At 50.3% G+C, this 26,659-nt stretch overlaps 10 protein-coding genes across 10 annotated transcripts; 4 read left to right on the top strand and 6 right to left on the bottom strand.

The window, feature by feature from the left end:
• Positions 1–765: 765 nt before the first annotated feature.
• On the top strand, positions 766–2,022 carry N7539_003868 (PH domain-containing protein; the record flags this gene model as incomplete). The annotated part of the gene is made up of 1 exon (XM_056933470.1): positions 766–2,022. One exon carries the CDS (start codon positions 766–768, stop codon positions 2,020–2,022), a length of 1,257 nt encoding a protein of 418 aa, XP_056791011.1.
• Positions 2,023–2,961: 939 nt separating this feature from the next.
• On the bottom strand, positions 2,962–4,659 carry N7539_003867 (DMT family transporter; the record flags this gene model as incomplete). Its single annotated transcript, XM_056933469.1, has 6 exons — positions 2,962–3,258; positions 3,372–3,793; positions 3,863–3,935; positions 4,023–4,028; positions 4,093–4,431; positions 4,540–4,659. 6 exons carry the CDS (start codon positions 4,657–4,659, stop codon positions 2,962–2,964), a joined length of 1,257 nt encoding a protein of 418 aa, XP_056791010.1.
• Positions 4,660–5,918: 1,259 nt separating this feature from the next.
• N7539_003866 (RTA1 domain-containing protein) lies at positions 5,919–6,596 on the bottom strand (the record flags this gene model as incomplete). Its single annotated transcript, XM_056933468.1, has 1 exon — positions 5,919–6,596. One exon carries the CDS (start codon positions 6,594–6,596, stop codon positions 5,919–5,921), a length of 678 nt encoding a protein of 225 aa, XP_056791009.1.
• A 1,392-nt stretch (positions 6,597–7,988) lies between these two features.
• Positions 7,989–8,891, top strand: N7539_003865 (uncharacterized protein; the record flags this gene model as incomplete). The annotated part of the gene is made up of 1 exon (XM_056933467.1): positions 7,989–8,891. The coding sequence occupies one exon, from the start codon at positions 7,989–7,991 to the stop codon at positions 8,889–8,891; it is 903 nt and encodes a 300-aa protein (XP_056791008.1).
• Positions 8,892–10,221: 1,330 nt separating this feature from the next.
• N7539_003864 (RTA1 domain-containing protein) lies at positions 10,222–10,854 on the bottom strand (the record flags this gene model as incomplete). The annotated part of the gene is made up of 1 exon (XM_056933466.1): positions 10,222–10,854. One exon carries the CDS (start codon positions 10,852–10,854, stop codon positions 10,222–10,224), a length of 633 nt encoding a protein of 210 aa, XP_056791007.1.
• Positions 10,855–13,357: 2,503 nt separating this feature from the next.
• Positions 13,358–14,407, bottom strand: rab7 (Rab family GTPase YPT7; the record flags this gene model as incomplete). Its single annotated transcript, XM_056933465.1, has 6 exons — positions 13,358–13,467; positions 13,547–13,694; positions 13,796–13,975; positions 14,043–14,138; positions 14,238–14,291; positions 14,378–14,407. 6 exons carry the CDS (start codon positions 14,405–14,407, stop codon positions 13,358–13,360), a joined length of 618 nt encoding a protein of 205 aa, XP_056791006.1.
• Positions 14,408–15,026: 619 nt separating this feature from the next.
• N7539_003862 (ATG16 family protein) lies at positions 15,027–15,814 on the top strand (the record flags this gene model as incomplete). The annotated part of the gene is made up of 3 exons (XM_056933464.1): positions 15,027–15,111; positions 15,184–15,581; positions 15,653–15,814. 3 exons carry the CDS (start codon positions 15,027–15,029, stop codon positions 15,812–15,814), a joined length of 645 nt encoding a protein of 214 aa, XP_056791005.1.
• Positions 15,815–16,631: 817 nt separating this feature from the next.
• Positions 16,632–18,186, bottom strand: dot1 (histone methyltransferase DOT1; the record flags this gene model as incomplete). The annotated part of the gene is made up of 2 exons (XM_056933463.1): positions 16,632–17,595; positions 17,657–18,186. The coding sequence occupies 2 exons, from the start codon at positions 18,184–18,186 to the stop codon at positions 16,632–16,634; spliced, it is 1,494 nt and encodes a 497-aa protein (XP_056791004.1).
• Positions 18,187–20,798: 2,612 nt separating this feature from the next.
• spb1 (rRNA methyltransferase spb1) lies at positions 20,799–23,443 on the bottom strand (the record flags this gene model as incomplete). The annotated part of the gene is made up of 4 exons (XM_056933462.1): positions 20,799–21,352; positions 21,418–23,152; positions 23,216–23,365; positions 23,426–23,443. 4 exons carry the CDS (start codon positions 23,441–23,443, stop codon positions 20,799–20,801), a joined length of 2,457 nt encoding a protein of 818 aa, XP_056791003.1.
• Positions 23,444–23,783: 340 nt separating this feature from the next.
• On the top strand, positions 23,784–26,560 carry N7539_003859 (uncharacterized protein; the record flags this gene model as incomplete). Its single annotated transcript, XM_056933461.1, has 4 exons — positions 23,784–23,918; positions 23,988–26,023; positions 26,077–26,226; positions 26,302–26,560. The coding sequence occupies 4 exons, from the start codon at positions 23,784–23,786 to the stop codon at positions 26,558–26,560; spliced, it is 2,580 nt and encodes an 859-aa protein (XP_056791002.1).
• Between the last annotated feature and the right edge of the window lie 99 nt (positions 26,561–26,659).

Here is a 26,659-nt window from a genome sequence, read left to right as displayed (position 1 = left end):
GATGACATATGTGTGATGATCATAATTGCCTAATTGGGGAACACAGGTATATATGAGCAACCTCCGCCGCAGAATCGAGATCTGCGGTGCCCATCTCACTCAACCACCTACACCACTCCGGAACTGCACCACTCGCGAGATCACACTGGGCATTGTTTGAACTTTGAACTGCCTCCTTCTCGGGGCCTGGGCGGGTCACTAATAGTTAGAGTCCACTTGGCACTTGCCGCACCATCTCTGCCGGGCCCATCTTCCAAACTCAAAAAGGACCACACGGCACGATACCCCCGGCCCCGTTCTGGGTTTCATCTTGAGATCAGCTCCCTCGATTCTCACACTCATCCAGTCCATCTCCCGGCTACTCACGCACACCAGTCGCACCACGGAATCGCTGCACCGACGAACCCTCGCGCTCCATTGTGCGTGTGATCAAGGACCCGATCCGGTCGCAAAGCCCCTCACCGCACCGCAAAGCCTGAGACGGAAGGTCCAAAGCATCGTCGTTTCACCTCCCATATAGCGGAGAAGGTCGCACCGCCGCGGGGTCCTGTCCCACCCCTTTTCGTCGCGATCTTCAATCAAAACAACCGCAAGGGCTCCCTGACTTCCTCGGTCCTCGTCTCTTCACAGTCACACTGCATTCACCTTTTACCCGGACATACACCTTCCCTCCCCTCTACGTCTCATTCGCTCGTCTTCTTTCTCTGTTGACTCTCCGTTGCCAACCCTGTACTACTACTAATACTGTCACCACATTAAATAACAATGACTCAGGCTGTTGCCCAGCTCTCGGGATGGGAAGGGCCCAACACAAAACCTGCGACTATTCCCATGCCGCCAAACGCTGATATGATCTCTCGGATTTGTCCACCGCCCTCCCGCAATGGCCAAATCAACATCGATACGTTCTCTCCCGTCAATGAGAACGGCAGTTTCGCATTTGATCGGGTCCTCAAGACAGGCCAAGTGTTCCGCCGGGTGAAACATAAACACGTCTTTCGCGCCTCCTGGAAACCTGCCTATCTTGTGCTCCGTCCCAATTTGCTCTCCGTCTACAAGGATGAAGAGGCCACTCGGCTCCGTGTCTCTATCTCCCTCTCCGAAGTCACGGCCGTGGCTCCCGTGCGGTCTCCTCGTTCCAATCGCGAACACGTCTTTGGCATCTTCACCCCCTCCAAGAATTACCGATTCGAGGCTCGGTCGGAGCGTGACGCGGAAGACTGGATCAGTCGCATCCGCCGCGAAGCGCCCACCGACGAGGCCGAAGCCGCTTTCCTGGCACTGTCGAGCACGAGAAATCCGCCTATGATCCAGAAACATCTAGTCGATGATACAACGGAGCCTTCGGACATAGATGGTAGGGGGATCAACAGGAATGTGAAGGCCAGCTCGTCGGAGACCAGTCACGGAGTGTACCCCGGCGCCGGTGGGAGCCACGGGATCGGGGCCCGCAAACCGCCTTACACCCAGGAATATTCGGGCAATGAAATCACATCCTACTCGGAGCTGTCGGACAATGGACCCTCTCCGGCGCGAAATAGTCGCCTGCGCTCCATGCCTTCCATTCACACTTTGTCTCTCTCAGCACCCGAGGACAAGCCTGTTGCTTCTCTGCCTCGAGACATCCCTCGACACGAAACAACTCGCCAAGCCGACTCGGCCATCCTGCGAGACCCTGAGCGAGTCATCTGTCAAGGCTATCTGCAGGGCCTCCGGATCAAGGGTGCAGTGCGGCAGTGGAAACGACTGTGGGTCGTCTTGCGGCCGAGAAATCTGGCTTTTTATAAAGATGACCATGAGTACTCGGCCATCAAAATTATCTCCATGTCCCAAGTGATTGATGCCGCAGAAGTGGATCCCATGTCACGATCCAAGAATTTCTGCATGCAAATCATCTGTGTGGAAAAGACCTATCGCCTATGCGCTGGCGATGAAGAGTCCCTGGCACGGTGGCTTGGCGCGTTGAAAAGTATCATTGTCGCACGGAAAAAGCTCGAGACTATGCCGTCCGCCACTGTCTGAAGACGTGGATGACTGCATGCAGATGTCCACACGATGGACAAGATCTCCATGTCAACGTTGCTCGACGTTTTGTTTTTTTTTTGTTGATTTGCCTTCGAAGAGCTGCCTTTAAAACCCCAGTGCGTTTGTAACAACATTCGAAATTCCTTGTGTCTGCACAAGTTCTTTTCTCTTACTTTTCTTTTGCTCTTCATTCTTCATCCTTTCCGCTTAGCGGCGCTAAGCATATTATACCCCTTTGCTCTTATACTTATTATTCCATTCAAGAGTGTCATGCGAACATTGGTGCCCCTATCATGCGCAACATGGCGTGTTGGTTGATAGTATCCCGGGGCCGAGGACAAACCTGGTACTCTGTGTTCCTTTCTTGCTCCTGCGGGATTTATCGTACCTGTTTGTTGACGACTTGGGATTTTTTGCATACTGGTGCCGATGACTAGCCCTGGTGGTTGTTTTACTCTTTTCCGCACGATTGTAATTAGACCTGGAAACACACTTTACCAATACACATATGGAGAGACTGCAGCTTTTCTGGAGAAGTACGTAAATTTACAGGGCGACTGCAAATACTAGCCAACCATGACGCCAACGAACGCCATTGAAATCAAGCGCAGGTGTTGCTAAGAACCAAACATCTGAACGCTTCTAGGGTACCACGTCGAGCGATGTCTTGTCCAACCTCACCCCTAAGACAGGTGGGTCTCGAAAATGTGGTAGTGTTTGCTTGGCCGACGTGGTAGTTATGCAAGGTACCCATCGAATTATCGAATTCTAGACCCTGCAACCCATTCTCATGCGCGGAGAGCGAGAGCAGAAAAATAAAAATAGAAAGGAACCGAAAAAGGGGAAGAAAAAACATGGGCAGTTTGGGTGCAATCAATCTGTTGTATTCGGAATATTCACTGGTCTCGTAACGAAAGTCTATCAAATCATTCATATCTATTCCTCGCGTGGTATACTTTCATATTCACCCGAGGATGGTCTCCCGCGCTCACCCGAGTAATCGACCTCTTGCCCCTGCGTCTGACTTTCGTGGTTGACGACCAGGAAGGAGAGGAAGACGATCGTGGCTCCGAGCCAGTATAGCGGGGATGCGTATTGAGATTGCAGGAACATTTGACCGACGAGGGATAATGGGATGGTCAAGCTGAGACCGACTGTGACTACGAGCGGTGTGGTCAGGAGCATGGCGTAGGCCCAGGCAATGTCGGAGATGAGGGATGAGAGCGAGTTGACCTGTTTGAGAATAGAATTAGCATGATGGTTGCTGGGTTGCGTGTGCTGATGATCTTGAGCAGCAAGGGGCGAAGAGGGGGCTCTTGGCACACATATGGATAAGCTCCACGTACCAGAATGATCACCCAGACTCTCTGGGTGTCGGGTAGTGCAAATTGCTCGACGCCGGTCCAATGCAAGATGAAGAATCCGGGCCAAAGGAGGATCAAGTTGAAGAACCCGACCATGCCGAAGAACATGGACATATCGACCCGGGACTCATCTCCCACCTGTTTCTTCATGACGATGGTATAAATTCCATACATGACTGAGCTGAACGCAGCCATGGCATCACCAACGGCGATCTCCGTGGGGGTCTTGTGAGGGAAAGTACTTGCTCCGCCGGTGACAGAAGTGGCATCCCCCGCGTCGGTGCTGGACAAGTCGACGCGTGAGATGAGGATGATCCCCACCAGGGAAGCGATCACCCCGAGTAGCTTGCGGAGGGTGAATCGTTCCACGCCAATCATGGCACCGAAGATCAATGTCCAAACGCCTACCAACGCAGGAGTTTAGCGCGTTGCCACAATCAAGCAATGGTTGAGAATTTGGCATTGGGGCTTACCGCTGGTCGAGGTCAGAATCGTCGTGCTTCCAACGGTCGTATACTGCAGACAGGCCATGGCAAAATAGTTCGCCTGATCAGGCCAAGAATTGCGTGGTTAGTTCAACAGCAGTCCACGGTCCGATTGGCAATGCCGAGTTTCCTCAAAAGTATGACGTACAACAAACTATCGCGAGTCAGTCCAGGAACAGTGTAGAGTTGACCCCCTCTCGTCTCCTGTTCACACATACCCATAAGAGACAGAACTCCAAGCTGAGCTTGGCTGTCGCTCGCAACCCCAGCTTCGCACCGTCACCCTGCATCTTCGGCCGCATGTAAGGCGAGTCCCGATCCTCCTGCTCATCATCAAAGGATGGCGATCGCAGTATATCCTGCTCTTCGTGTTTGGAGGTATAGGTATCCCAGTGTTGAAGCAGGCTCTGGAAGGAATCGACTTGCGACAATTGGTTGCTCCGCCAAAGGCCCCATGTCCTCGAGATAATGGCGCTGAAGAACGGCAGTGTGAACAGCGACGTATTGATGTAGGTCACGAAGAAAGGCTTGGGGTATGTATTGTCGGCAAAGATAGTCTACACATGGATGGACTGGATTAGAATCTCTCCACATCTTGCGCCGGATCTCAAGCCGAGGATACGGTTTGAGTCACACATCCAGGGGATACCACAGTCCAAACTTACGCTTCCCATGAAATTCGAGGCTGTCCATAGAACCACCACGAGCAAAAGCAAGGCCATGCCCAACGTCCGCCGACCTACCCCGAGGACCTGAGGCCCGGAGGTCTCTGTCGCTGGCGTCATTTTCCCCAGTTGAGACGGTTGCGGACTGAAGCCGAGATAAAGCGGGAAAGCGGCCTGAAATCGGTCGGAGTTCAGATTACGGCCGGGGGGACTCTTCGAGTCCCTCAGTCACTCGAGGTCCGATCTCGCAGTGATCGCAGCCGCAAGCCTGCTCTTGGGTCGCAGACAGACGAAAATCCCGAAATTTCGTCTGGACGGGTCCTTTGATAACTGCTCCTCCTCTGTCCTGCCGTTGTGGGAGGGTGAATAAAAAGAAAGATGGTTGGATCCGTGCGAGCCAGACTGTGTGGACTGTGGACTGTGGACAAGAGATCGGCGATAAGATCCTTGTGGGAGGGTGGGGGAGGTCTCGTGTCATCGAGGCTCCCGCTCGCATGCGATAAGATGATGAGGCACACAGGAAGTGCGGCCTGTCAACACCGGATTCGAAGGGCCGAGGCTTGGGATACGTGAGTCCAGAAGGGTGGGATCCATAGTATTACTGCCAGACTTTCGATAAGACCCAGCAGGAAGACATGGCCAGTTGAGAAGTAAATACAAAGGCCCATCAACTACATAGGTTCTCAATTTGAACCAGATTGAATCCAGACTGCGGAGTAGGTATACCTGGTTGCGTACTAACCTTTTCATCGGATATATTTCGGAGCGCGTGTATTTGGGACGGGAGATAGGCTTAGTACCAATGTCATCTTGGGGTGAGAGAGAGTGTCAGTGCAATTGCACTGTGTTCTACGGGGTATATTAAGTCAGGCTCCCATCAATTCGTTAATATAGAATATGTGTTAACGCAAGGACTGATGGTGTTCAAGCTGCAGTTATCATACTACATATTGATGGTAAAAACGAAACAGACATGTGGCGGGAGATGCGCGAAAGACACGCATGTTCAAGTCGACTCATAGGGTACTAGCCTAATAGTAGTTTTTGTTCATTCTGGATTACCGCAACATTGAAGTGTCCGTATGAAATCTTGACATTCGTGGAGTGTTGTTCACTTAGTCTTCTAACTCAGCTTCGGGTGGATCATGAAGATTCTGATAACTCCAGACGAAAACCCGACGAAAATCCTCGGCCGCGGCAGAAATGAAAATTGAGTCGCAAAGGCCGTGGACAGACGTACAAGTCGGAAATTTCACTCCGTGATCGTGCGATACTGGCCCGGAGCACGAAGGGCTGTTTATGCAAAGGCAGCTGGGCTCACATCTGCAGGGGAGCCCTGACTAGCACACCCAATGATCTTGTCAGTAAATGCGATCAGATCAGGTTGAATCGAGTGGAGGGCCTGTATTCTGTTGGACATCCTTGGTTCGTCCCCAAACGGATCGTTCGTTGGCACTCTCCAACCCATCAGACCTCATCTCCCATTCTGGATCATGATCGGCGCGTGACTTCGAACCACGAAACATTCCCGGATGCCACTTTGCCCACAAGGCCATCACAGCAGTCATGGGGACCGAGTCGAAGATATAAATTGACCATTCGTGACTGAGCAGGTAGCCATCGTTTCCAAGTGCATATTCGATCACTCTGAACACTGATCGGACCAGGATCAAAGCGCACACCACGTTCAGGACGCGCAGATGAATCTTCCACTGGACGCTGATATCGAATCTGCCGACGCTGGCCGTACGATTGAGACGCCGCTCAAATTCGAACGAGACGACAATGAACAGGCCAAACATGAGGACTTGTATCGCGAGTCCCGCCAGGACAATTGACTTGCCCATGCTTGCACTGGATCCCATCGCCATGAGACCCGACCCGGAACCCTGCACAAGGAAGCAAATGATGTCGCTTGAAACAAATGTCCTTGTGAGCCACCTGACAGGGATGATCGAGTGCTCGTCGGCTCCTATACTGCGAATGAGGCGTCCAAGGACCATGTACACTGAAGCCGCAAAGAGGACCGGTGCAAGAAGAATGCAAACACTCTGCATGATGTAGGGTCCAAGCTGCCCTGTCTGGTCATGCGCGATAATTCGGCCGATGTAACCCACAATCTCGACTGAAGGTATTCCAGTACGCGATTAGCTTTTTGTCATGAACATGTCAGGACCAGTTTTGGGGCGACTTCACTTACAGATCCCTCCAATGATAAAGGGTATACAAAACCTCGCTCGCGTTTGCCATGCTTTCCAACAGTGGAAAGCAGTCATGCCGCTGAAGAGTACACAAAATATGACCGCTGCTGGAATGGACGGGACATATTGCCATAGATAATAATTCCCTGCGTATGGTTCTAATTTGGCCATGATGAATTGCTGAGATAGTCTGCCCTGGCAGACAGCCTTTCACACGATATGGTGAAGAGCGTTTCAATGAAGCTGGTGAAAGATTGTCTGACTACATGTTCAAACGGGGTTAGAATATTTATATCAACACGCACGGGAACAGCCTGTGGCCGCTGATCGCATCTTCGTATTTCTTCGAGTCCAAAAACCCAAGAAAAAGGTGAGAGCACGACGCGTCAGAAACGGACCCGTGCATGGATTCTTGCCTTCCTCATTCCGCTCTTCGTCTTTCCATGATGTCTCCCCCGGAAAGCTCCAGCGATACGCGTATCCACTATCCAGCGATGCAAAGAGTGGAGCCTCTGGAGATTGGTAGTTGGTGGGTTTCAACTTCTATTTTGTGGCGCTGAAAGACAAGGTGGTCAGTGCATACGCGTATGGGTCCGATGTATCGCATTCGCCCATGGCTGGCCGTGAACGAGGCACCGCTACTGATTCGGTCCGGTGTCGCTGGAGATGGCGAATTTGAATTTTTCGTTCTCCTCGTGTCGGTAGACTTTCACGCGCATATACCTCTCCGCTCATGCCGACTGACCTAATCGCGAGTCCGTAACTCCGTATAGCTCGGCAGACTTGGCTCCCATTCCGGCGATCAAGTTCGATCCACGTACTTGGACAGTCGGCAATCTCGCTTGCAAGACAATTTCGTCATTCCTGAATCTTCATAGGCTTGTTGCGCGAAGCTGCCTTGCTTTGTTCACAATGCCACGGAGGTCGCACAAAAAATCCAGGAATGGATGCCTCGAGTGCAAGCGCCGCCATATAAAGGTCTAGTCTCTCCCACCGGCTCCTGTCCTCCTATTCGCTCACAAACTCACGGGGGTTTTGCAGTGCAATGAAAGCCATCCGAAATGTTCCAATTGCGTTGCCTCGGAGCGCGTGTGCGAATACGCGATCGATCCATCCACAAAGTCACGCCTAGTAGAATCGCCGAGACAGTCTGCAGCATCGGCGTCGCTCTCCCCAGCAACATGCTTACCGTGGGGCCAACTCAGTCCGAGGCAGGGGTCAGCATGCCCAGATGATGAACCTGTGAACATGCTGCACATAGAGCTCTTTTATCATCTGCTAAGCGACACGTTACCTGGTCTTGACGTCCAGCTGGGCGAGACCGACCTTGTCGGCCTGGTACCGCACCTCTTGAAGGCACCCTATATGGTGAATGAACTGCTCGCCTTCAGCGCCCTACATCTGAGTACAAGGCACCCAGAGCGGTGCAAATACTACCGAACCCTGGCCACTCAGCTTCAGACCCACGCCATCGCCAATTTTCAAGAAGGAGGACTCGTGATCGATCAAGAAACGTGTGTTCCGGCCGTTATGTTCTCGTCAATTGTGGGTCTTCACGCGCTTTGCGATTCGCTAGTGCACAGAGAGAAAGATTTCGCCCACTTTGTCGATAAATTTGTGCACTGCTTTCGACTTCATCTGGGTGTCAGAACGGTCTTTACTGAAGCCTGGGCCATGATACGCCAGTCGGTCCTCAAACCGCTCTTGGCCGACGTTGAACGCCAGCATCATTTCGACGGGCGGCTAGGGCTGGGATGCGCGAAGCTCTTGAGACTTGTCCAGGCAGCAAATCTGGGGGACCATTTGACGAGAATCTACAAGCAGGCCATTGAGCAATTGCAAGTCTCGGCAAATGTGTTCATCCCCTCTGCCATCGCTGGATCTCAATTTTTCGGTGCTGGATGGCCATTACTGGTTTGCTCGGAATACAACGACCTCCTGCTGCAGCGAAGGCCTGAAGCGCTGGTGATTCTTGCCCACTATGCCATTATGCTGCAATGCTGCAGAGGGTCATGGATAGTTGGGGATGGCGGGCACTATATCATCCAATCCACCAGGGACTGGCTAGGCTCAGAGTGGGCGGAGTGGCTGGAGTGGGCTGTTACCGACGTGGAAGATCCCGTCAAGCTACTGCTGCAGGTCTACGGATGACGACTGAAGTATTGGGCGGTTGGCAGGAGCAAAACGGTGCCCCCCCCCCCCCCCCTCCACGTCTTGGTCTTTGAAGCGTCTCATCTTCAAAGCCCTTGAAAGTCACCTGTGCGGGTCACCGGAAAACGTTCAAGGACTTAATCCTGATGAAATGAACTTGGGTTGCCTGAACCAAGTTTGTAGGGTCGGTCGGCTGGCCGGCATTACCATGCTATGTAGCAAAGGGAGACACAAGCATTCTTCACTGCGCTTACTTTCACAAGACGAATCGTCTTGCAACCTTAACAAACGAAAGTTGCTGCATTAGTCGCACTTGATACAGTCCGATCTTCAATCTCTGTCAGTATTTAGAAAATGCCAGAATCGACATAATCACATATTGAATTTCAATCGTCGGCTCTGAATCGTAGCTCCCTTCCTCAAGCACAAATGCTTGTGCTGTAGGTTACATAACAGACTGGGTCCGTTCAAAAAGCCGCCATCATTCCAGATGATCTCGGGCTTTTGTAAGTAAACCACTACCTTATGAAGCCGAGGTCGATCACCCAACTCCCGTCGAGCATGCGTGAAACTCAGGAAGAGTCTTTTTGCAGGGCCGATCTTGGTATGTCCCATCGTCCGAGCCTCGGTCGTGCTCCGACTAGAAGGGCTGCCAGCGATCAATTCCATACTATTTAAAATGTGCCCGTGGGTAGTCAGGGGTGTTGTGATCTCCATGCTTAGAGAGAACGTGGACCAGGGAAGGCTTGATGGAGATGCTCTGTAGATGTTTGCCTGACATTGGGAACCATATGTCCACGTCCACAGGTCACTCAACGCAAGGGTATCCACCGACATTACGACGCTTCTGACAAGCTTGGCTAGAAAACACTGTCTCGGTCTTCTTCTTAGATAGTCCAAGCACTGTAAGATCTACCATGCAGGTGAGCTCACCCACAGTCCACGCAGGAAGTCCATCAACCAGCCTACCAGGGAGGTAGATGATGTGCGGTCTATACATCTGTCTGGTGTTGAAAGAAACGAGGTTGGGACCCAGGAGGTCAAGTATTTGCCATGAGCTTATATTAATGGGATCAAAGTATAATACATTGACTAGGTGAAAGATTCTCACATAAGCATTGCACACAAAACACATATTTGTCTGGACCCTGAACCAAAAAGGAGTCATTCGAGGTTGGTCCAGCCATTGCCCTCAATTCGGCGAGGAGAACAGACATCTAACAAAAGAAACACGTGAACTCGAAACGCCCGCAAAGGCGATGAAGGAACATCCCGAAAGCAAAAACCCGACACGTGTAAGTATATACCTCTTCGTCTCGCTTTGAGCAACTCAGACATTCGAATAAACATGTGCAAGAGGCAGACTGTCCTCTGGACCGCCTGTGAGCGAGATGTGGCTGGGATACCAAACGAGGTAGATGGTCATGACGGCGACCATAGGCACGGCATCAAAGATATAGCTCGTCCATTCGTGCTGCAAGGGATACCCATTGTTCCCCAGCACGTACTCGAAAATGCGAAAGATTGAGCGGATAATGATCAGGGTACTGACCGCATAGAGCATGTTCATGGAAGTCTTCCACGTGTTGCCCGGGAGCAGAGATTTGGGCGTGGGACTGCGACGAATGCGTCTCTCAAAGACGACCGCGGAGACCCAGAAAGCGCCAAAAGAGAGGAGTTGGATTATCAGACCTGCCACGACTGCGATCTTTGATGCGGTCTCGTACCCCATCACCGAGAGACCAGAGGAGTTTGCTTGGATGAGGAAAGAGAGTACATCGCACCAGACAAAGGTCTTGGTCAACCGGGAGACCCGGATCACAGAAAGGTGTTCTCCCCCAACGTAGCGAATGAGACGTCCGAGGACCATGTAGACGGAGGCGGCGAAAAGCGAGGGTGCGAGAAGGATGAAGATACTTTGCAGGATATAGGGTCCCATGGATGTGAGGTTGTTGTGTGCCATCACGCGACCAATATAGCCGATAATTTCGACTAAACAGGAAGTACGGTTAGTTTCGCGTCCATCACAGCGGAGAGCAAGTCCAGTCGGGGGGTCATACATATGCCACCGCATGTAAATGGTATACAGAACCACTTTTTGCCTTTAAACATCTTCATGGAATGAAGCCCGGTCAAGACGATATAAGCCAGCAAGAAGATTACTGCCGCAGCTAGTGACGGCGTGTAATACCAAAAGGTATAATCACGGGCATGAAGTTTTTGCATGTTGGCGACTTGACAAGTTGCAGAAATTAATGATGAGGTGAAACCAAGCGAAGCAGCAAGTGATAAAGAGCGTGATGTAAAATTTCAAATGAGAAAGTGAGAAAGAACAAAAAACCCCCCAAAAAATCGGGATCGGTCGAAGAAAGCCGGAGAGATGAATATCAAGGTCGTGGTACGCCGGAACGTTGAAAAAGGGAATCCTATAGATCTTTAAATATTAGACGAAAGCAACTCCTTATTTTGGAGCCCTAACTTGCAACAGATCTCCGAGCCAGCGTGCTGAGGATCTTCCTACACGCACTGCCCTCGAAACGCCTTGCTCAGGCACCAGTGACCCTCACCCTGGAAAAAGAATACTGGGCGCCAAGATATCTTTCTGGAGCTCGCTAGTTGCCCGAATACGCGTATACAGACACGCTCCAAGTTCCGGTCAGCTTGTGCTCGGTCGTGCTGCTGAAACAAGACCCGGCAGAGCTTCCACCTTCAGCTTCATCTGATAAGAGGGGAGGAATTTCCTACTTTCTGACTTTCTCTTTACGGCAGTCTGCTCTAATTAAAGCATGGCGAGGAAAGCTTCCCTCGTCAGACTAGCGTTACCTCGCCAGTTTCGTGGCTGCCACCGAACAGTCAGTTTAACCCTGATACCCAGGCGCTGGGGTGGAACAAGGATGTAATTCACTGACTGGAATATAAGGTAATGACCTAGATTCCTCTGGGTGAAAGCCACACTTTCACGATCCCGGTATCTCAGAGCACGAAATTACCCTCAATGCCGACAATTTGAGATTCTATCTTAGAGTCTAGGCGACTTTGATGCTACCTGGTAGCCAATAAGGTACTACTATGAACCTATCAACCTCGACTTCGAAGCACGTCACTTCCGCTTCCACCGAAGTGAGAACCTGAGATCTACGAGAGATCTCACGACTCACAAGTATCGAACAGGCAAATGACGAAGCATTAAAATGGCCAGTGAGTTGAGAAGATGAGAAGACTTGTGAAGATCCCATATGGATCCACACCTGAATCAAGACGAGGCCCTGTGGAGTATGGACTCGTTGTCGTCCATCGACCAGACTCTTGCAAAACTATAACCCACGGTCCGTACCCTAAAGAACAAACGCTGCTGAATCTCGCGTTCATCAACGACTCTTATGGAATGAGCGTACATAGGCCTCATTAGAGCGAAAGAAGGCCACAGAATGCCTTGTGTACGCGAGGCCTATGACCATATTTAGGCATGTTTCGAGGTCGAGCTAGCCTATATTGGCGAAACTGGGGTTGTTTTTCCGTGGCTATGGATTCTCTCCTGGTGCAGCGGTTGAACTTCGGCTACCCGAAGATCTTCAAGTGGGTCGCATGGCTGGAGATCTATACGCGTATACACGGACCAGGTGCTTGTGGATGCCGTTGGCTTCGCGTCTAGGAGCCTCAAGGAGTCTTCCAGCCCGGAAGCCGCTCCACCCGCCAACCCACCAGAAGAACTCTGACCAAATCCCTTCGGTGGATGGTCGATAGGATACGGAACGCAGATCAGACATGTCTATGTACTTGCTGCCATCTGTCCACCTTGATCAAGATTCAGAATGCTCATCGAAAACTTCGTGTTTCCCCCAATGAGCCTGATATGCTCCTTCTCGCCTCATCCAAACCTGATTGCCATGGAAAAAGACATTGCGGTGGCCATGGGTAAAACACGTCCTCAGTCTTAACCTGTCGATTGCATGAGCCTCCCAAACTAACAGAGTCGGTAACCGAGGTCTAACCCAGACAGGTCGATCGAGTGAGTACGTCTTCACGCAATGCCATATAGCTGACCAGAAGGCTACCCCCCATATACGCTTGGCCAAAACGCGAGTTCCTAATTGCAGGCATTCACTTACGGCATGAATTCAAGTTTGAGTGGTTTGAAATGTGGGCGGACAGCATTCGAAGCGAACAATCATTACGAGTTGGAAGTTGGAAAGACATTCCGTATCATACCACGACACATGTACAGGTATACCAGATCCGATGAGCCAACGAATGAGAGAAAACACCAAGGGCGCGAACCCTCGGCCGGATGGAAAGGACGCCACCCAAAAAACTAGGACCAAGAGATGCGAGAAGACACTGGGTCAATCGAGAAAACAGAAAGAGAGAGAGAGAGAGAGAGAGAAACGGCGAGAAGAGTTGGCCAGACAAGACTGACAAAGCCCGGGAAACAGTCGCTCAAAAATTCAAACAAGTATAGAACACGATCAACAAGCGCAGCCGTCACGATCGTTGTCCAGATGGATATTAATGGGATCGCTGAATTCACCATTGAATTCCTCCGCCTCTTCCTGAGCGAGCGCACTGCGAGCAATGACTGCAAAAACAAAAGCGTCAGACGGCTCCCGATCTCAAATGGCCAGAGTCGGAGAATGTTGGAAGGGTGAAATGCTTACCCTCAAATGCCTGCTCCACGTTCAGAGCCTCCTTGGCACTAGTCTCGAAATACGGAATATTTCCCTTGGACTGGCAGAAGGTCATTGCCCGCTTTGAAGAAATCATGCGCTTGTTCTCTTCCACATCAATCTTGTTGCCAATGACCACCTGTACAAGTAATGTAAGCATGAGGGACACCCTAAGACCTTCAATGCGGAAGGTGATGCGCATCTTGATTTGCAAGCAGACAGAGAAACGGGGCCACTCACGAATGGGAAGCTTTCCGGGTCGCGCGGGCTAGCTTGAATCAAAAATTCATCACGCCAGCTATCCAGCGCCTCGAAACTTTTTCCATTGTTCACGTCGTAGACCAGAACACAGCAGTCGGCTCCTCGGTAAAATGCGACGCCCAGAGATTGGAAGCGTTCTTGTCCTGCAGTATCCCAGATCTGTGCGACAGGCATTAGAACCGTACATAGTCCTCCCCTTTAGCGATCGAGTGTAAGGATTCCGTACCTGCATCGTCACCAGCCGATCATCAACAAGCACTTCCTTGGTCAGAAAGTCTGCCCCAATGGTGGCTTTGTAGCTCCCGCTAAACTTCTTGTTTACCTAGAGTTTGTGGCAAATGATATCAGCACGGGTCGTCCGTATGTTGTGGGGGACTCTTTGGCGCCCATGAGGTAATTCTTGACATGAAGGCGAACGTACATATTGATTCATCAAGCTGGTTTTGCCGACCCCACTATCACCGAGGATGATCACCTGTAGCACGTGGTTAGACAAGCTTCTCAGTGCGAGGAATGAGCTGCAATCTGCAGTGCGTCGCGGAGCCGTTGCGGAGACCATACCTTGAGGAGGACCTTCTTCCGTGACGCCATGGCTGCAATCTATGACGAGAGTAGTGCGGCGAGAGACTTTTTACCGTCGCTCAGAGGAGACAGTAAGCAATGAAAGCGAACTGGAGAGGTCAAAGCTGTGGACGGAACTCTAGAGAGAAAACAGCCAGCAAAAAGACAAGGAGATTAAGAGGGTTGAAGCAGGTTGGAGCTGGAGTTGTGGTTGGGGTTGCGGCGGGATCCACTGATGCACGAAAGGGTCTGGGCGGTGGGCGGTGGAGAGGGGAGAGAGAGGCGGTGGGCAGTGCCGCTTCTATCGATAACAAGATAAACATCTCACTTGAGTGGCCCGCATATGATGCTGATAAAGTAATTGTGTCGGTCCAGTGTCCACAGTGCTTGTGGTAATGAGGAAACAGGCGTGTGGGCCACGCTTCCAGTCGCAGATCACAAGAAATCGACACTCGAAGATACTACAAATATAGAGAAGCAATATTCAAGACCGACCGCTATACATTGCCGACGGCGGGAAGCAGTCGCTGGTCTGCTTCAAAACACATTGCCGAGGTGTTTGTGATACCCCTCCTGCTTGGGCTACATTCTTCGCCTTTGGCCATATTATCGGGCGCTCCATCCCTCCGTTGCCTATTTTGCCGGGTCGATGCCCCACTGGAGAGATGAGTATCTGGCTGCGCTTGCAGTGCGAGACCAGCGAGAGAAAGCCAACCTGACGCTCTACGATGCCTGTTCGTGTGCCTCCACGGGAAGAGTCTCATGTAGCCGCTATCTGTGACTGACTAGCCGACCCTCGCTACTAGACACTCGCTTGGCAGATCGAACGGCTCAGCTTGCGTCACAAAGAGAGCCTCATGGCGACACTGGACAAGGCAGGCTGACCTCGGTCTCCGCGGGCGAGACTCTTCAAGCTAACGTCTCGTCAGCTGGGAGTGGTCTTCGACGACAGCCTCCTGCAGAAACAGGTCCGTCTCCGACAGAGCTCCTAAAAGCAACCCGCGCAGACCTCTCCGAGGCGCAACGCTCTCGAGGTGAACTGCAGGACCAGGTCCGGCGTTTGAGCATTGAACTTGAAAAGTTGCGCAAGAAGACTGGCCGTGATGTCCGACGCCTGGATGCAATGGAAAGTGAGAAAGCTCTTCTTTCCACACGGCTAAAAGACAGAGATGAGGAGTTGCGAGAGAAGACCAAATTACTAGAGGTAAGAGCCGCCGCAGAAGATTGTCTCGGAGCTTCAACAAAAAAATGAAAATGCATTACACTCACACACAGCAGGATTTCCAAGCGGAACTGGCGTCCTTAAACCTCGAGTTCAATATGGCCGAGAAACGTTCAAAGGAGCTCCAGCGCGAGAATGAAGAGCTCGTCGATCGCTGGATGGCACGAATGGGTAAGGAGGCAGATGCAATGAACGACGCAAACAAGTTCATGTGACAGACAAATCTCTTGACATTATTAAGAGCGAATTGAGTTCCAAGCATGACCATCTTATTTCCAAAGTCTTTTTTTTTTTTTTTTTTTTTTTTTTTTTTTTCAAAAAGACCACCACAAAGATCGAGAATGACCCACATATTCAACAGCCCACGGGCCAGAATGATCATCTACAGTCTACTGCTCCTACTATCAGTCACCGATGCTGAGAAGCACTGGTATCAGAAACGGCTACACGGTGTACTGGTGTAATACAGTCGCAAATTTCTTCGATTCAGACCTTTAGCCTGGCCCAAAAGAAAGCATGGCGAGATTCCACCTAAGAAACATTTGAGAACCACTGAATCCACGGCCCTAAACACACCGGCAGGATCTGGCATTGTGGACGATCAATCTGGAGTAGACACGACGATGTACGAGTATTCGTACACTAGAATCGTAGCAGGGAGGCGGAGCGGGTCAAGGACTGTAGTGGGTGAATCTAAGCACCGCTGTTCCATTAGCGCTCTGTCGGGGATTTGGATTCCCGTTGATGGGTTCGAGCTGCAGAAGACATTGATTGCGGGTTGAAAAAGATTGCCAAATCGAACACAACGTTTGAAAATCCAATGCTGTATCGTGTTGGCCTTTTACAAATTCAACATCTTTGTGCATTTTTAAGTGATATTGTACAAAATGAAAAGTATACCTTGGGATATGTGCAGGTGACGAGGACAGAATAATGTACGGGATATCACAAATGTACCGCTCAAGGCTGCATTATGCATATCTGCAAGCGTCGCATCAAGGGCTGATGATCGACTAGGACTTACCTTACCACTCACGGAGAGTCTTCAATGAATGCTTTCAACCGGGAACTGTCTTTCGTGGCAATGAAGTAGGTGCCACCAACGTCGGTCCAGCTGACGCTATTGGACCAGTAGTTCTTCTGTTGAACTCTGAGAAGATTGATAGGGGAATTCAGGTTGCGGGACTGAATCTTGTGGCCAGCAGGGACGAACGACTTCAAAGAGACAATCTTGCAGCCTTCCTTCATGTCAAGGAAATGATTGATCAGTTCGTTGTTGAGCTGGGGGGTAAATGCTTGGTTGTTAATCAGCACCACGTCGGCGCGCTTCAGGACATTTATAATGCTTTCTTGTTCAAGGAAGTCTCCTCGAACAAGGTGTGTTTTGCCGGGCAGTATGCCCCAAAGCCGACACCGAGCCTTGAACTCTGCCTGTTGCAACTCTGCCAGATCACAAGCATTCGCCATCATCTCGCATCCCCAACTTTCGCATCCAATTTCGAGTGCCGCTTGGAGGACAACATTGCCGACACCGGAGCCAAGGTCGACGAACACGTGACCAGATTTCAACTTGGTCTCCTTGAATATATCGCTGATGAATCGGGGAAGCAATTCCCCGTACACGTTATCCGTGCCATTCTCGTACTGCCGTAAAGACTCGACTCGAGGAGATACTGTCCGCGCATAGGTCTGATTGAGGATTCGCTCCACCCAGGGAAGGCTCATACGTTGAGTTTCGTCCAGTACTTTCGCAATGCTGCCATCGATCCTCAGCCGATCCACCGACTTGTTATAATCTTCCACAGCCTCTCGAAATTGTGTCTCCGACGTGAGGGCTATAGCGCGGCGCAGCCTGCGCCTTATTCCAGTCGTCTCGTCGTTGAATTCTGCGGCCTCGTGGCTGGGAATGTAATGGTCCGCGACGGTTTCAATGACTTGTACAATGTCGTCGATGGGTCGAAATTCATCATTGTCTTTGGGAACCATGCAATCAAACCTAGAGGGAACACACGCCGTTAGTCCCTGGAATTCTACTTTGCCCGAAATACGCGACATACCGTTCCTTCCTAGAGGCACTAGGATATTGTAAAAGAATTTCCTTCGACTTTCCTGCGGCGCCAAAAGCCGGCTTGAATTTGCCAGCCTTATCGCCAGAGGTTATATCGGCAGCGTGTACCATCTTGAATGGCCGGCTGCCATCCTCCGAGAAGGCTTTCGCCGAGCGGATGCGCCGCTCCGGGTCAGGTTCTGCGCTGACCTTGGCACGCTTGCGTATTTCGAAAGAAGTATCGCTATCACTCACGTCGTCGTCATCACTCGACAGGCGCGTATCTGGCGTCGGACGTTTCCGTGGGCGACTCGGGGTTGTCAGTCTTTTCGAAAGACGTGGGTCTGCGTCACTCGAGACTGATCGGGCTTTCGGCGCCTTGTGACTCGAGGACTGGGCGCGCGGAGGTCGAGAGGCTGCATTCTGGACAGAAGGATTTGTTGGAGCAGCTGGCTTTGTCTGCACCACCTTGCGCACTTGTGTTTTCTTCGCCTGTAAAGAGAAGGCTCCTCCCTTTTGGAGGTGGTCGAAAAACCCCATCGGATGTTGGAGGGGAAAAGTAAAAAAAAAGATGCAGGTAAAGGAGCACGTGGAAGGAAAAGCGATACGATGCTGTAATGCTAATGCATAGAGATAGACGAAAAAGGCGGTGGTCAACGCCTATGTATACATAAAGACTGAACACGAATGAACGTATAATACTGAGGCGATGTTGAGGAGATGGAGAGTGATCAGGAACAAAAGAAGTATTATTGTGATGCGAAAGTGAAAGGTAATCGATAAGCAGCGCCACTCGGGGAAATCACCGCCGTGAGCGATAAGTTTCTTGGCGCATTAGGTACCCGGGTTCTGTTAGTCACCCCACTCCTCCCTGCGGGAGTTGGGGTTTCCATCCCAAAAGCTCGTTTGATCCAAAAGCTCATTTTCCTACCACCACCCGCCTATTTCGATTCTCTACCAACCCCAACCGTAGGAATTAATTCGAAACCTGTCGATTTCATTTTTATAGGCATATCTTTATATACACTGAAAATCTTGAGTTTCCCTAACGTTCCGTTGGTTAGGTATCGCCAAGAACAGGAGCGTTCTTCGCGGCCTTCCGACTAGTAGCTTCTGCTTCTTTCATCTCTCTAGCCTATATATAGCGTTTTGCATCCTTTCCTCGCTATATACTATTATAACTTAGGTGCTTCTTACTCCGGTTAGTAGAAAGTTTAGATAAAACCACTCTCTTTCGGAGTTATTTAGTCTTATTAGCTTATAATAGCTCGGTCTTATAGATATACTTATCTACTAGTCTTTAAAGACTCCCTATAAACCTCTTATAGCTCTTAATAATATCTAATTTCGATATAGTATTAAGGAGCCTCTGAGTTCGTCGGCGGGCCGTTCGAATTATAGTAGATATGACCGGTAACGAAATAATCTCTATATCGCTAGAACGAATAGCCTCTGGTAAAGATATATTACCGCCGATGAATTATAACTCGGGGTACGGCGGTACCTTCTTTTGTAAGGGCGTAAGGATAATCTCGGGATTCTAAGGATATATTCTACGATCACGAAAGGCATAGATAATAGTATCGCGCTTAAAGGCCTTCTTACGAACCTCGGGTATAAATACTAGGAAATTAGCCTTATTAGTAGCTATACCCCCCTATCGTATTACCTCGCTATTAGCCTTACGGAAGTACTATTTAAATACCCGAAATAGATTTCTATCGAGCGGCTAGAGGATATCTATAGTATAAGACGGAAAAGGGAAGAGAAGGATATTCTTCTCTTTATAAAAGTCGAGGAATTATAGAGTTAAGTAAGAGCTATAGTTATCTATTAATAGAAGTCTTTTTTCTCCTTTCGACTTAGAGACTCAGTACTTCGTCTATATATAAAATAATCCGAGCTATATTAATACTAGGTAATCGGTAATCTATCTAGTCTCTGATATACCGAACTACTAGTTATTAGTAGTATACTTATACTAATAGGATAGCTAATACTTACCCGTTAGGATATAGAGAGATATTATTATCTAGCTATCTACTATAATATACTCTACGCTAGTAATATTTTCGCCTCTAGTAGTTAGAGAGCGCTTATTCTTATAGACTATTATCATAGATTAGTTAAGGCCCTACCTAAGCTAAAAGCCGGTCTTATCTATATTATAGATATTATATAGCTAGATATTATAAATCTTAATCTGCCGCTTAAGTAGATCGAAATAATAGGTAATTTCCCCGATATCTTAAGTATTAATCCGATCTTTCTCGAGCGTCCGGGGCTTACGTAATCGTAGTTCGGGGTATTTCTAGCGGACTCTTTATAGAGAGTTATATAGCTAGGTAGAGCCGACTTATAGCGCGTCGGTTCCCTCGGGCGCGTTTCTCTTCAAAATCCTATCTGCGTAATTACGTACTATCTTAGGAGTAGCCGGAATGTTTAAATCGTCTAGTTTAAAGAGCTATTAAACTATTACTTACTCCTAAATTAATGATAATTTGTTAGTGGTTAGGGTACGCTACGAGAGAGTTTTGCGACCGTCTAGACGCGCCTTAAGCGTGTGGCGCGAAACGCCGAAAGTACGCGCAATCGCGCTAATATTTAGCTTCTTTTGGCTCTGAGCTGTAGCTACAGCCTGCTAGAGGACGTCCTCGGAGAATTTAGGCATATTAAGATCGGTGTGTGGTGGTAAGGACTCGATATGGTGGGTGGTGGTAGGAAAATGAGCTTTTGGATCAAACGAGCTTTTGGGATGGAAACCCCAACTCCCGCAGGGAGGAGTGGGGTGACTAACAGAACCCGGGTACCCTTCAGCTCGGAGGGGTGAGGAAGAGGGCACATACGACATCCGTTTCACATCTCTCTGTATCTGCAGGTTGCGTTGCGACTGCACGAGGTTACAAATTTGTGAGCTTGAGGAAAGTCTCATTCATAGTCCGGGGATTCCTGGGAATTTGTGCAGAGACTGGAGGTTCTTCTAAGGCAGGCTTGGGGTCTTTATGGTCTGTGATCTGGAGCTCCCGTCTTTGTACAATAAACCTACAGATGTTCTTCTTTTGCTGCATGTCGTGTAATCCAAACCCTTGGTCCTCGGGTATCTTGCAAATTCAAAATCTGATCTATTCTATACATCATGTACATCAGAAGGATCAGGACTTCTTCTTCGCCAAGCGCTTTTGTGCCCGAATATCCTTCTTCATTCGGGAATCAACAATCTTGTATCGGCCCTTCACACCCTTGGGACGACCAGAAATACCACGGTTGGCGCCCCGAGCAACAACAAGCTTGACTTGCTGCTTGGGCTTCTTCTTAGTGGCCTTGCCCATCAGCTTGGAGATAGCTTGGGCCTTGTCACGTTCACTCAAGGCCTCATCATCTGCCAGAAGTGCGGACTTCTTGCGCAGCTTCTCCAACCTCTGGGCAGCCTTAAACTTCTTGCGACCCTTGGCCTCCATCACCTTCTTGATTGGGCGGGCGTTGATCGCACGCAACTTCTCCTTGATAGCGGAGGCGGCAGCCTTGGTGACCGGACGCTGAATCTTGCTGTGCTTGCCTTCGTCATCAACGAACCATTCCGGGAGACCGTCAACATCCCGGAACGAATAACGGTGCCAGCCGTCATCAACAACATCCGTGGCCCTCTTTTCGCCGGAAGCCATAGCCTGAGCCAATGCCATAGCCTCAGCAGTGATGATATCAATGTCTGGTAATAGTAAGACGTTAGCAAATGCCATCGTAGGTACTGATCAAGTGAGTGATTCCACTTACCAAGTTGACCATTGGCCTTGCGTGGATCGCGGTCTTCGTATTCTTCGTCCGAGTCAGCCCACTCAGATTCCTCCTTCTTCTTAGAATCCTTCTTGGTCTCCTTCTTGGTCTTGGTCTTGGCCGAAGTAGACAAAACCTCTTCGTCCTCTTCGACTTCGCTATCCTCTGAATCTTCATTTTCTTCTTCCAAGTCATCGTCCCGATCGTCGTCGTCGTCGTCGTCGTCTTCTTCTTCTTCTTCTTCTTCCTCCTCCTCCTCCTCCTCACCAATATCTTGGAACAGATCCTGATCAAAGAACATAGAAGCGTGGTTGGAGAGTTTTTCGGACTTAGGCGCAGCCACAGCTGTCTCTGAATCTGATTGGTCCTCTTCCTCCTCTTCCTCGTCGCTCTTGTTGTCCTCGGAGAAGCCGTCCCACTCATCGGCCTCGTATTCTTTACGAGCCTTTTTCGCACGTAGCTTGGAATCCTTGTCCTCCATGCGCTCTTGATAACGCTCATACATGCTGTCAAGCTCACGCTCAAGACGGTCTCCATCGTCATCGCTGTCTTCCTCCGATTCAGAATCCTCCTCAGTGTCGCTCTCGGCAGGCACATCACGAGCGTTGACAACTGCATCTCTGGCACCGAGTCGATCCACCCGCTTCAACGAGAAGGTAGAATCCTCTCCACCGGGTCCGACCTGTTCCATACCAATATCCATGGGAGTGGTCATGTGCATTTGCAAGCGTACAATCTCTTTCCGCTTCTTTTCATTTTCTTTGCGTCGTTCCTTTTTGCTGCGAGCAGATTCTTTTTCGCGCATGCGCAGGAGTTGTTCTTGAATAGCCAGCTCCTCGTCCATAGGAGCAACTTCTGCCACCTCATCACCCTCACCATCCTCCTGCTGCGGCTTCTTCTTGACGCTAAGGCCGAACTTCTCACGGACCTTCAAGCGCCATCGCAGAAGGTTTCGGAACTCTTTTTTGCCAAGGATTTTCAGATCCTCACAACATGTCCGAATCTCGTCCGTAGTTTCTTCGAGTCTCTCCAAAGTCGACATGGCCAGATCTCCCCCGATCGGTTGCTGGAAGCTCAGTTTGTTGTATCCTCCCAGAATAGCGATCGGATCGGTGGTGTTGATGAACTCGGTGACCGGAATTTCCTTGTGCTGAGTGTAGTCGCCCTCCTCGTAACCCTCACGCTTACGCTTCTTCTTCTCGGGGTTGAAGACCTTGGCCTCGTGGTTGGGGGTCGGATCTGACAGCTCAGCGAAGACGTGCTTCGGATCGAGGAATTTGGGATCGATGTGTTTGGGTGCTTTAAAGCCTCGGCAGACGACGAAAATTTCGGCAGACACATTTCGTGATGAAGGAGGCTTGGTTGCCTCAACGGACTGGAAAAGCTGCTTGAACACCCAGAGCAGAGGATTGTAGTCTTTAGACCGGAAAACTTTGGTAACGAAATTTCCACCTTCATTCAAGAATTCAGTGGCCAATTTCAAAGACTGTAGCACAAGCTCGGCCTGAGAGAAGGCGTCTTGAACCCAGGCAGTACCGACATTGGGAGCACCGTCGTGAAGAACAGTATCTGCCTTCCAATGCTTCAAATGTCCTCGAATCGTGGAACGACACTTCTCGGTAGTGATGTCGCTTTGGAAGGTGATGGTTCGAGGGATGGGCTTGATTGGGGCGAGATCGACGCCGATGATGATACTTTGAGCAGGCATACATTCTGCGGCGACTTGACACCATGACTGAAAAATCGTTAGAGCGGAAGTCCCTGGAAGACTTCGATATCATCGGTTGGAAAAACTTACACCGGGAGCAGCGCAGAGATCGATCAGGACCTTGCTCTTTTCCAGGAATCCATACTTCTTGTTCAACTGAATCAGTTTGAACGCAGCACGAGCGCGGTATCCTTTCTCCTTCGCCAAACGATACCATTTATCCAAACGACCTTTTCCGTGCTGATAGTGGTGATTTTGTTAGTATACGTGACACAAGGAGGGCGGTAGTTGACAGGATACCTTCTTCTGAATCGCCATTTCGCGATGAAGATGGTCTGAACAAGGCTCAGACTACCCTTTACACAGAATGGTAAATTCAAGGTTGCACAAGAACTGTATACCCTTTACCCCAGCGGCATCTTTGGAAAGAAAAAAAAATGGCGAACTTGTCGCTCACCGCCTTCCGCGGATCCACCACCCCTGACAGCCTGAGGCCAACAATATCCGCACTTGGGCCAGGCCAACAAGTGACGTCTGTGAATCTAAGGCTGCCGGCTCGGAGCGTGTGGTAGTCCATTTTCCTCTGGGACATATCAATAGTTTGACTTAACACCCTTCGGAGTGACCAGTATATCCAGATGACATTATTCTCGCCCCAATGATTGGCAAGGGATCTCGCAAACGAGCAAAGGCCAGCCCTTCTGGGGGAGACTCGCCGACGTCCCCCGCGTCTCCCACGTCCCCGAACAGTAATGCTCCGGACAGCTCGAGCGCCCAAGTACAGAACCAGACGGTATGTCTGGGTCTATGAAGTCTGGATACCTCTCGAAATACGAGCTAATAATTCGTGTGTAATGAACAGAGCTGGTATCCCGGGTCTTGGCCGGCTATCTCGCGCGCATACAAGGCAGCACCAATTACCGAGGTTGCCCGTGAGAGCATATCAGCGGCGCAAAACGTAGCCTCAAGCCTACTTGAACCCCCATCTTCCTCCTCCCTTCATTCAGCCCGTCCGAGTCGCCATTCTTCGTTTCAGCTTACCCAAAAGTCTGGGACATCCACCAGATCTCTACCCGCCGGTGCCACCACAACTAAGGTGAACATTGCGTCGGATGGTTCAGCTTCTACAACAGCTTTAGATACCCTGGAGCCACCGCGGAAACTGGCTGCGGACCCCCCGCACGAAGACTCAGGCGCGAATTATGGGCCGTCACAAACTGTAGTGGCAGACGAAGCGCGAGACAGCCAGAGCTCGCAGACTGGAGGTGAAACTCTTCAGGTCACGCAAGAACAAGCGACCCAGCCAAGTGGGTGGCTTTCGTGGATATACGGAAGCTCATACGTCGAGAAGGATAATACTGCTACGATAGATGTTGCAACCAAGACAGATCTCCAGCCCGCAGATGAAACCACGAAACAGGCCAGCCCTCCTATAACCGCGTGCGACGACAAGGGTGACAACGCTCCGCAGAGCCCCGACGAGAGTGGAACATCAGAGGGGGAGAGGACTGCCGCCGAAACCGGGGGAAGAGCTCAAAAGCGCTCGTGGCTGCAGATGTGGTATGGCACAGCTTCGTCAAGCCAGCAAGAGCCGGAAATCGCAGAATCAAATCCGCAGTCGGACTCACATAAAACTACTCCAGAATTTTTCGACTCCAACATGGCCCCAAAGAGCCCAACCGATCAAGCTGAGGACGCAATGCCTCAAAATAAAACCACAGCGAGTCCAGCGAAACCTTCAGGCTGGTCTTTCTGGTCCAGAGATACCTCGCAAGATACTACGACTGCAAAGAAAGTCCCAGAAGCGGAAGTTGTTGAAGCAACTATAACTCCCAGCAACTCCAATGAACCCACCTCAATATCCAAGGAAGACCTTCTTGTCAGTACGTCGAAAAAGGGAACACTGAAAATCAAGCCATCTCATGAGAAGCGCCCCAGAGTTGAGAGCCTCGGTCCAACCGAATCTCAAACGACAGACGTGGTCGCTGCGGACTCGAGACCAGCTGAAGGCGCAGCATCGAAGCAACTGCAGAAAGTTCTACCTAACCAAGTCCTTCCTCAATTCGAAGATACTTACGCGATCGAGGAGTCGCCGTCATTACTGCAATCCCTGGGCCGTTTGTTACACTACACTCAAAGCCAGCAGCATGTCCATATGGCCCGAGTCAAAGAACCACCCCGCATCAAACGGGCTCTGGCTATTGGTGTACATGGGTATTTTCCAGCCCCATTGATCCGGAGTGTGCTAGGTCAACCTACCGGAACATCGATTCGCTTTTCGAATATGGCCGCCGATGCCATTCGTCGCTATACGTCTAATCGCGGCTATTCCTGCGAAATTGAGAAGATTGCCCTGGAGGGCGAAGGTCGCATTGCCGAGCGGGTTGAGCTCCTATGGAAGCTACTCCTCAATTGGATGGAGGAAATTCGAAAAGCCGACTTTATACTGGTAGCTTGTCACAGCCAAGGCGTCCCTGTGTCCCTGATGCTGGTTGCAAAGTTGATCTCTTTTGGCTGTGTCAATGCTTCTCGTGTCGGCGTTTGTGCAATGGCGGGTGTAAATCTGGGACCATTCTCTTCTTACCGTTCGCGATGGATCAGTGGCTCCGCAGGTGAACTGTTCGAGTTTGAATTACCGTCCAGCAAAGTCTCAAGAGATTACGAAATTGCGTTAAAACGTGTCCTTGATTTCGGTGTTCGTATATCCTATGTCGGCAGCATCGACGACCAATTAGTGTCATTGGAAGTGAGTGCTTGCTCCCGCTCCTCAAAGACAGTCGTGCAACAGGACAAGGCTGACATTCCTCTTTTCTATCAGTCATCACTCTTCTCTACCGTCACTCATCCGTACATCTACCGATCGGTCTTTGTGGATGGAAGGGTGCACGCTCCTAGTTTGTAAGCTTCTCACGTTAACTTGTGGCATGACCCACGCTGATCCGGCCTTCCAGTCTATCCCATCTCGTCGGGTTTGCTCTCAAACTACGAAATCTGGGAATTTCCGATCATGGTCTCATTCGAGAGCTGAGCAGCCCACTGGCAGGAAGTCTGTACACTGGCGAGGGACACTCCCGTCTGTATGACGAAGAAGCAGTTTATTAGTTCGTATCACTTCACGCGTGCCTCCCTCAGAGCGGAGGGACCTGCAAATCACAGCTGCTAATGTTCATCAACAGTATGGCAATTCAATTTGCTCTAGAAACAACGTCAGTTCCGAGCGCCCAGCTGAGCGTCAAAAGATCCAGCCCTGCCGTGTCCCCTAACCCATACATCCTACCATTCGCCATGCGTGGTCTACTCGAGGAGGAATATGTCAGGCGCGAGCTACAGGAGGAGACGATGGAACTCCTGCACCAGTTTGACGAATGGAAGCCTTCTACTAAAGTCCTCAAGGATGTAAAGTTTCGACTTGAGGGCATTCGCTCAAAGCTGTGACCCCTATTCAGTACCTCAAATTAGCTTTTTAAATGATATCCCAAACTCGCACTTTGCCTTGAATAGGTTTGATGTGGCGCTAGTAGCTAATACGTTGAT

This window comes from Penicillium diatomitis (genome assembly GCF_028827545.1).
Source record: "Penicillium diatomitis strain IBT 30728 chromosome Unknown utg000004l_segment0_segment0, whole genome shotgun sequence".
NCBI lineage: Eukaryota > Fungi > Ascomycota > Eurotiomycetes > Eurotiales > Aspergillaceae > Penicillium > Penicillium diatomitis.
The sequence above is the reverse complement of the archived record's forward strand: the minus strand, read 5'-3'. Positions and strand labels throughout refer to the sequence as shown.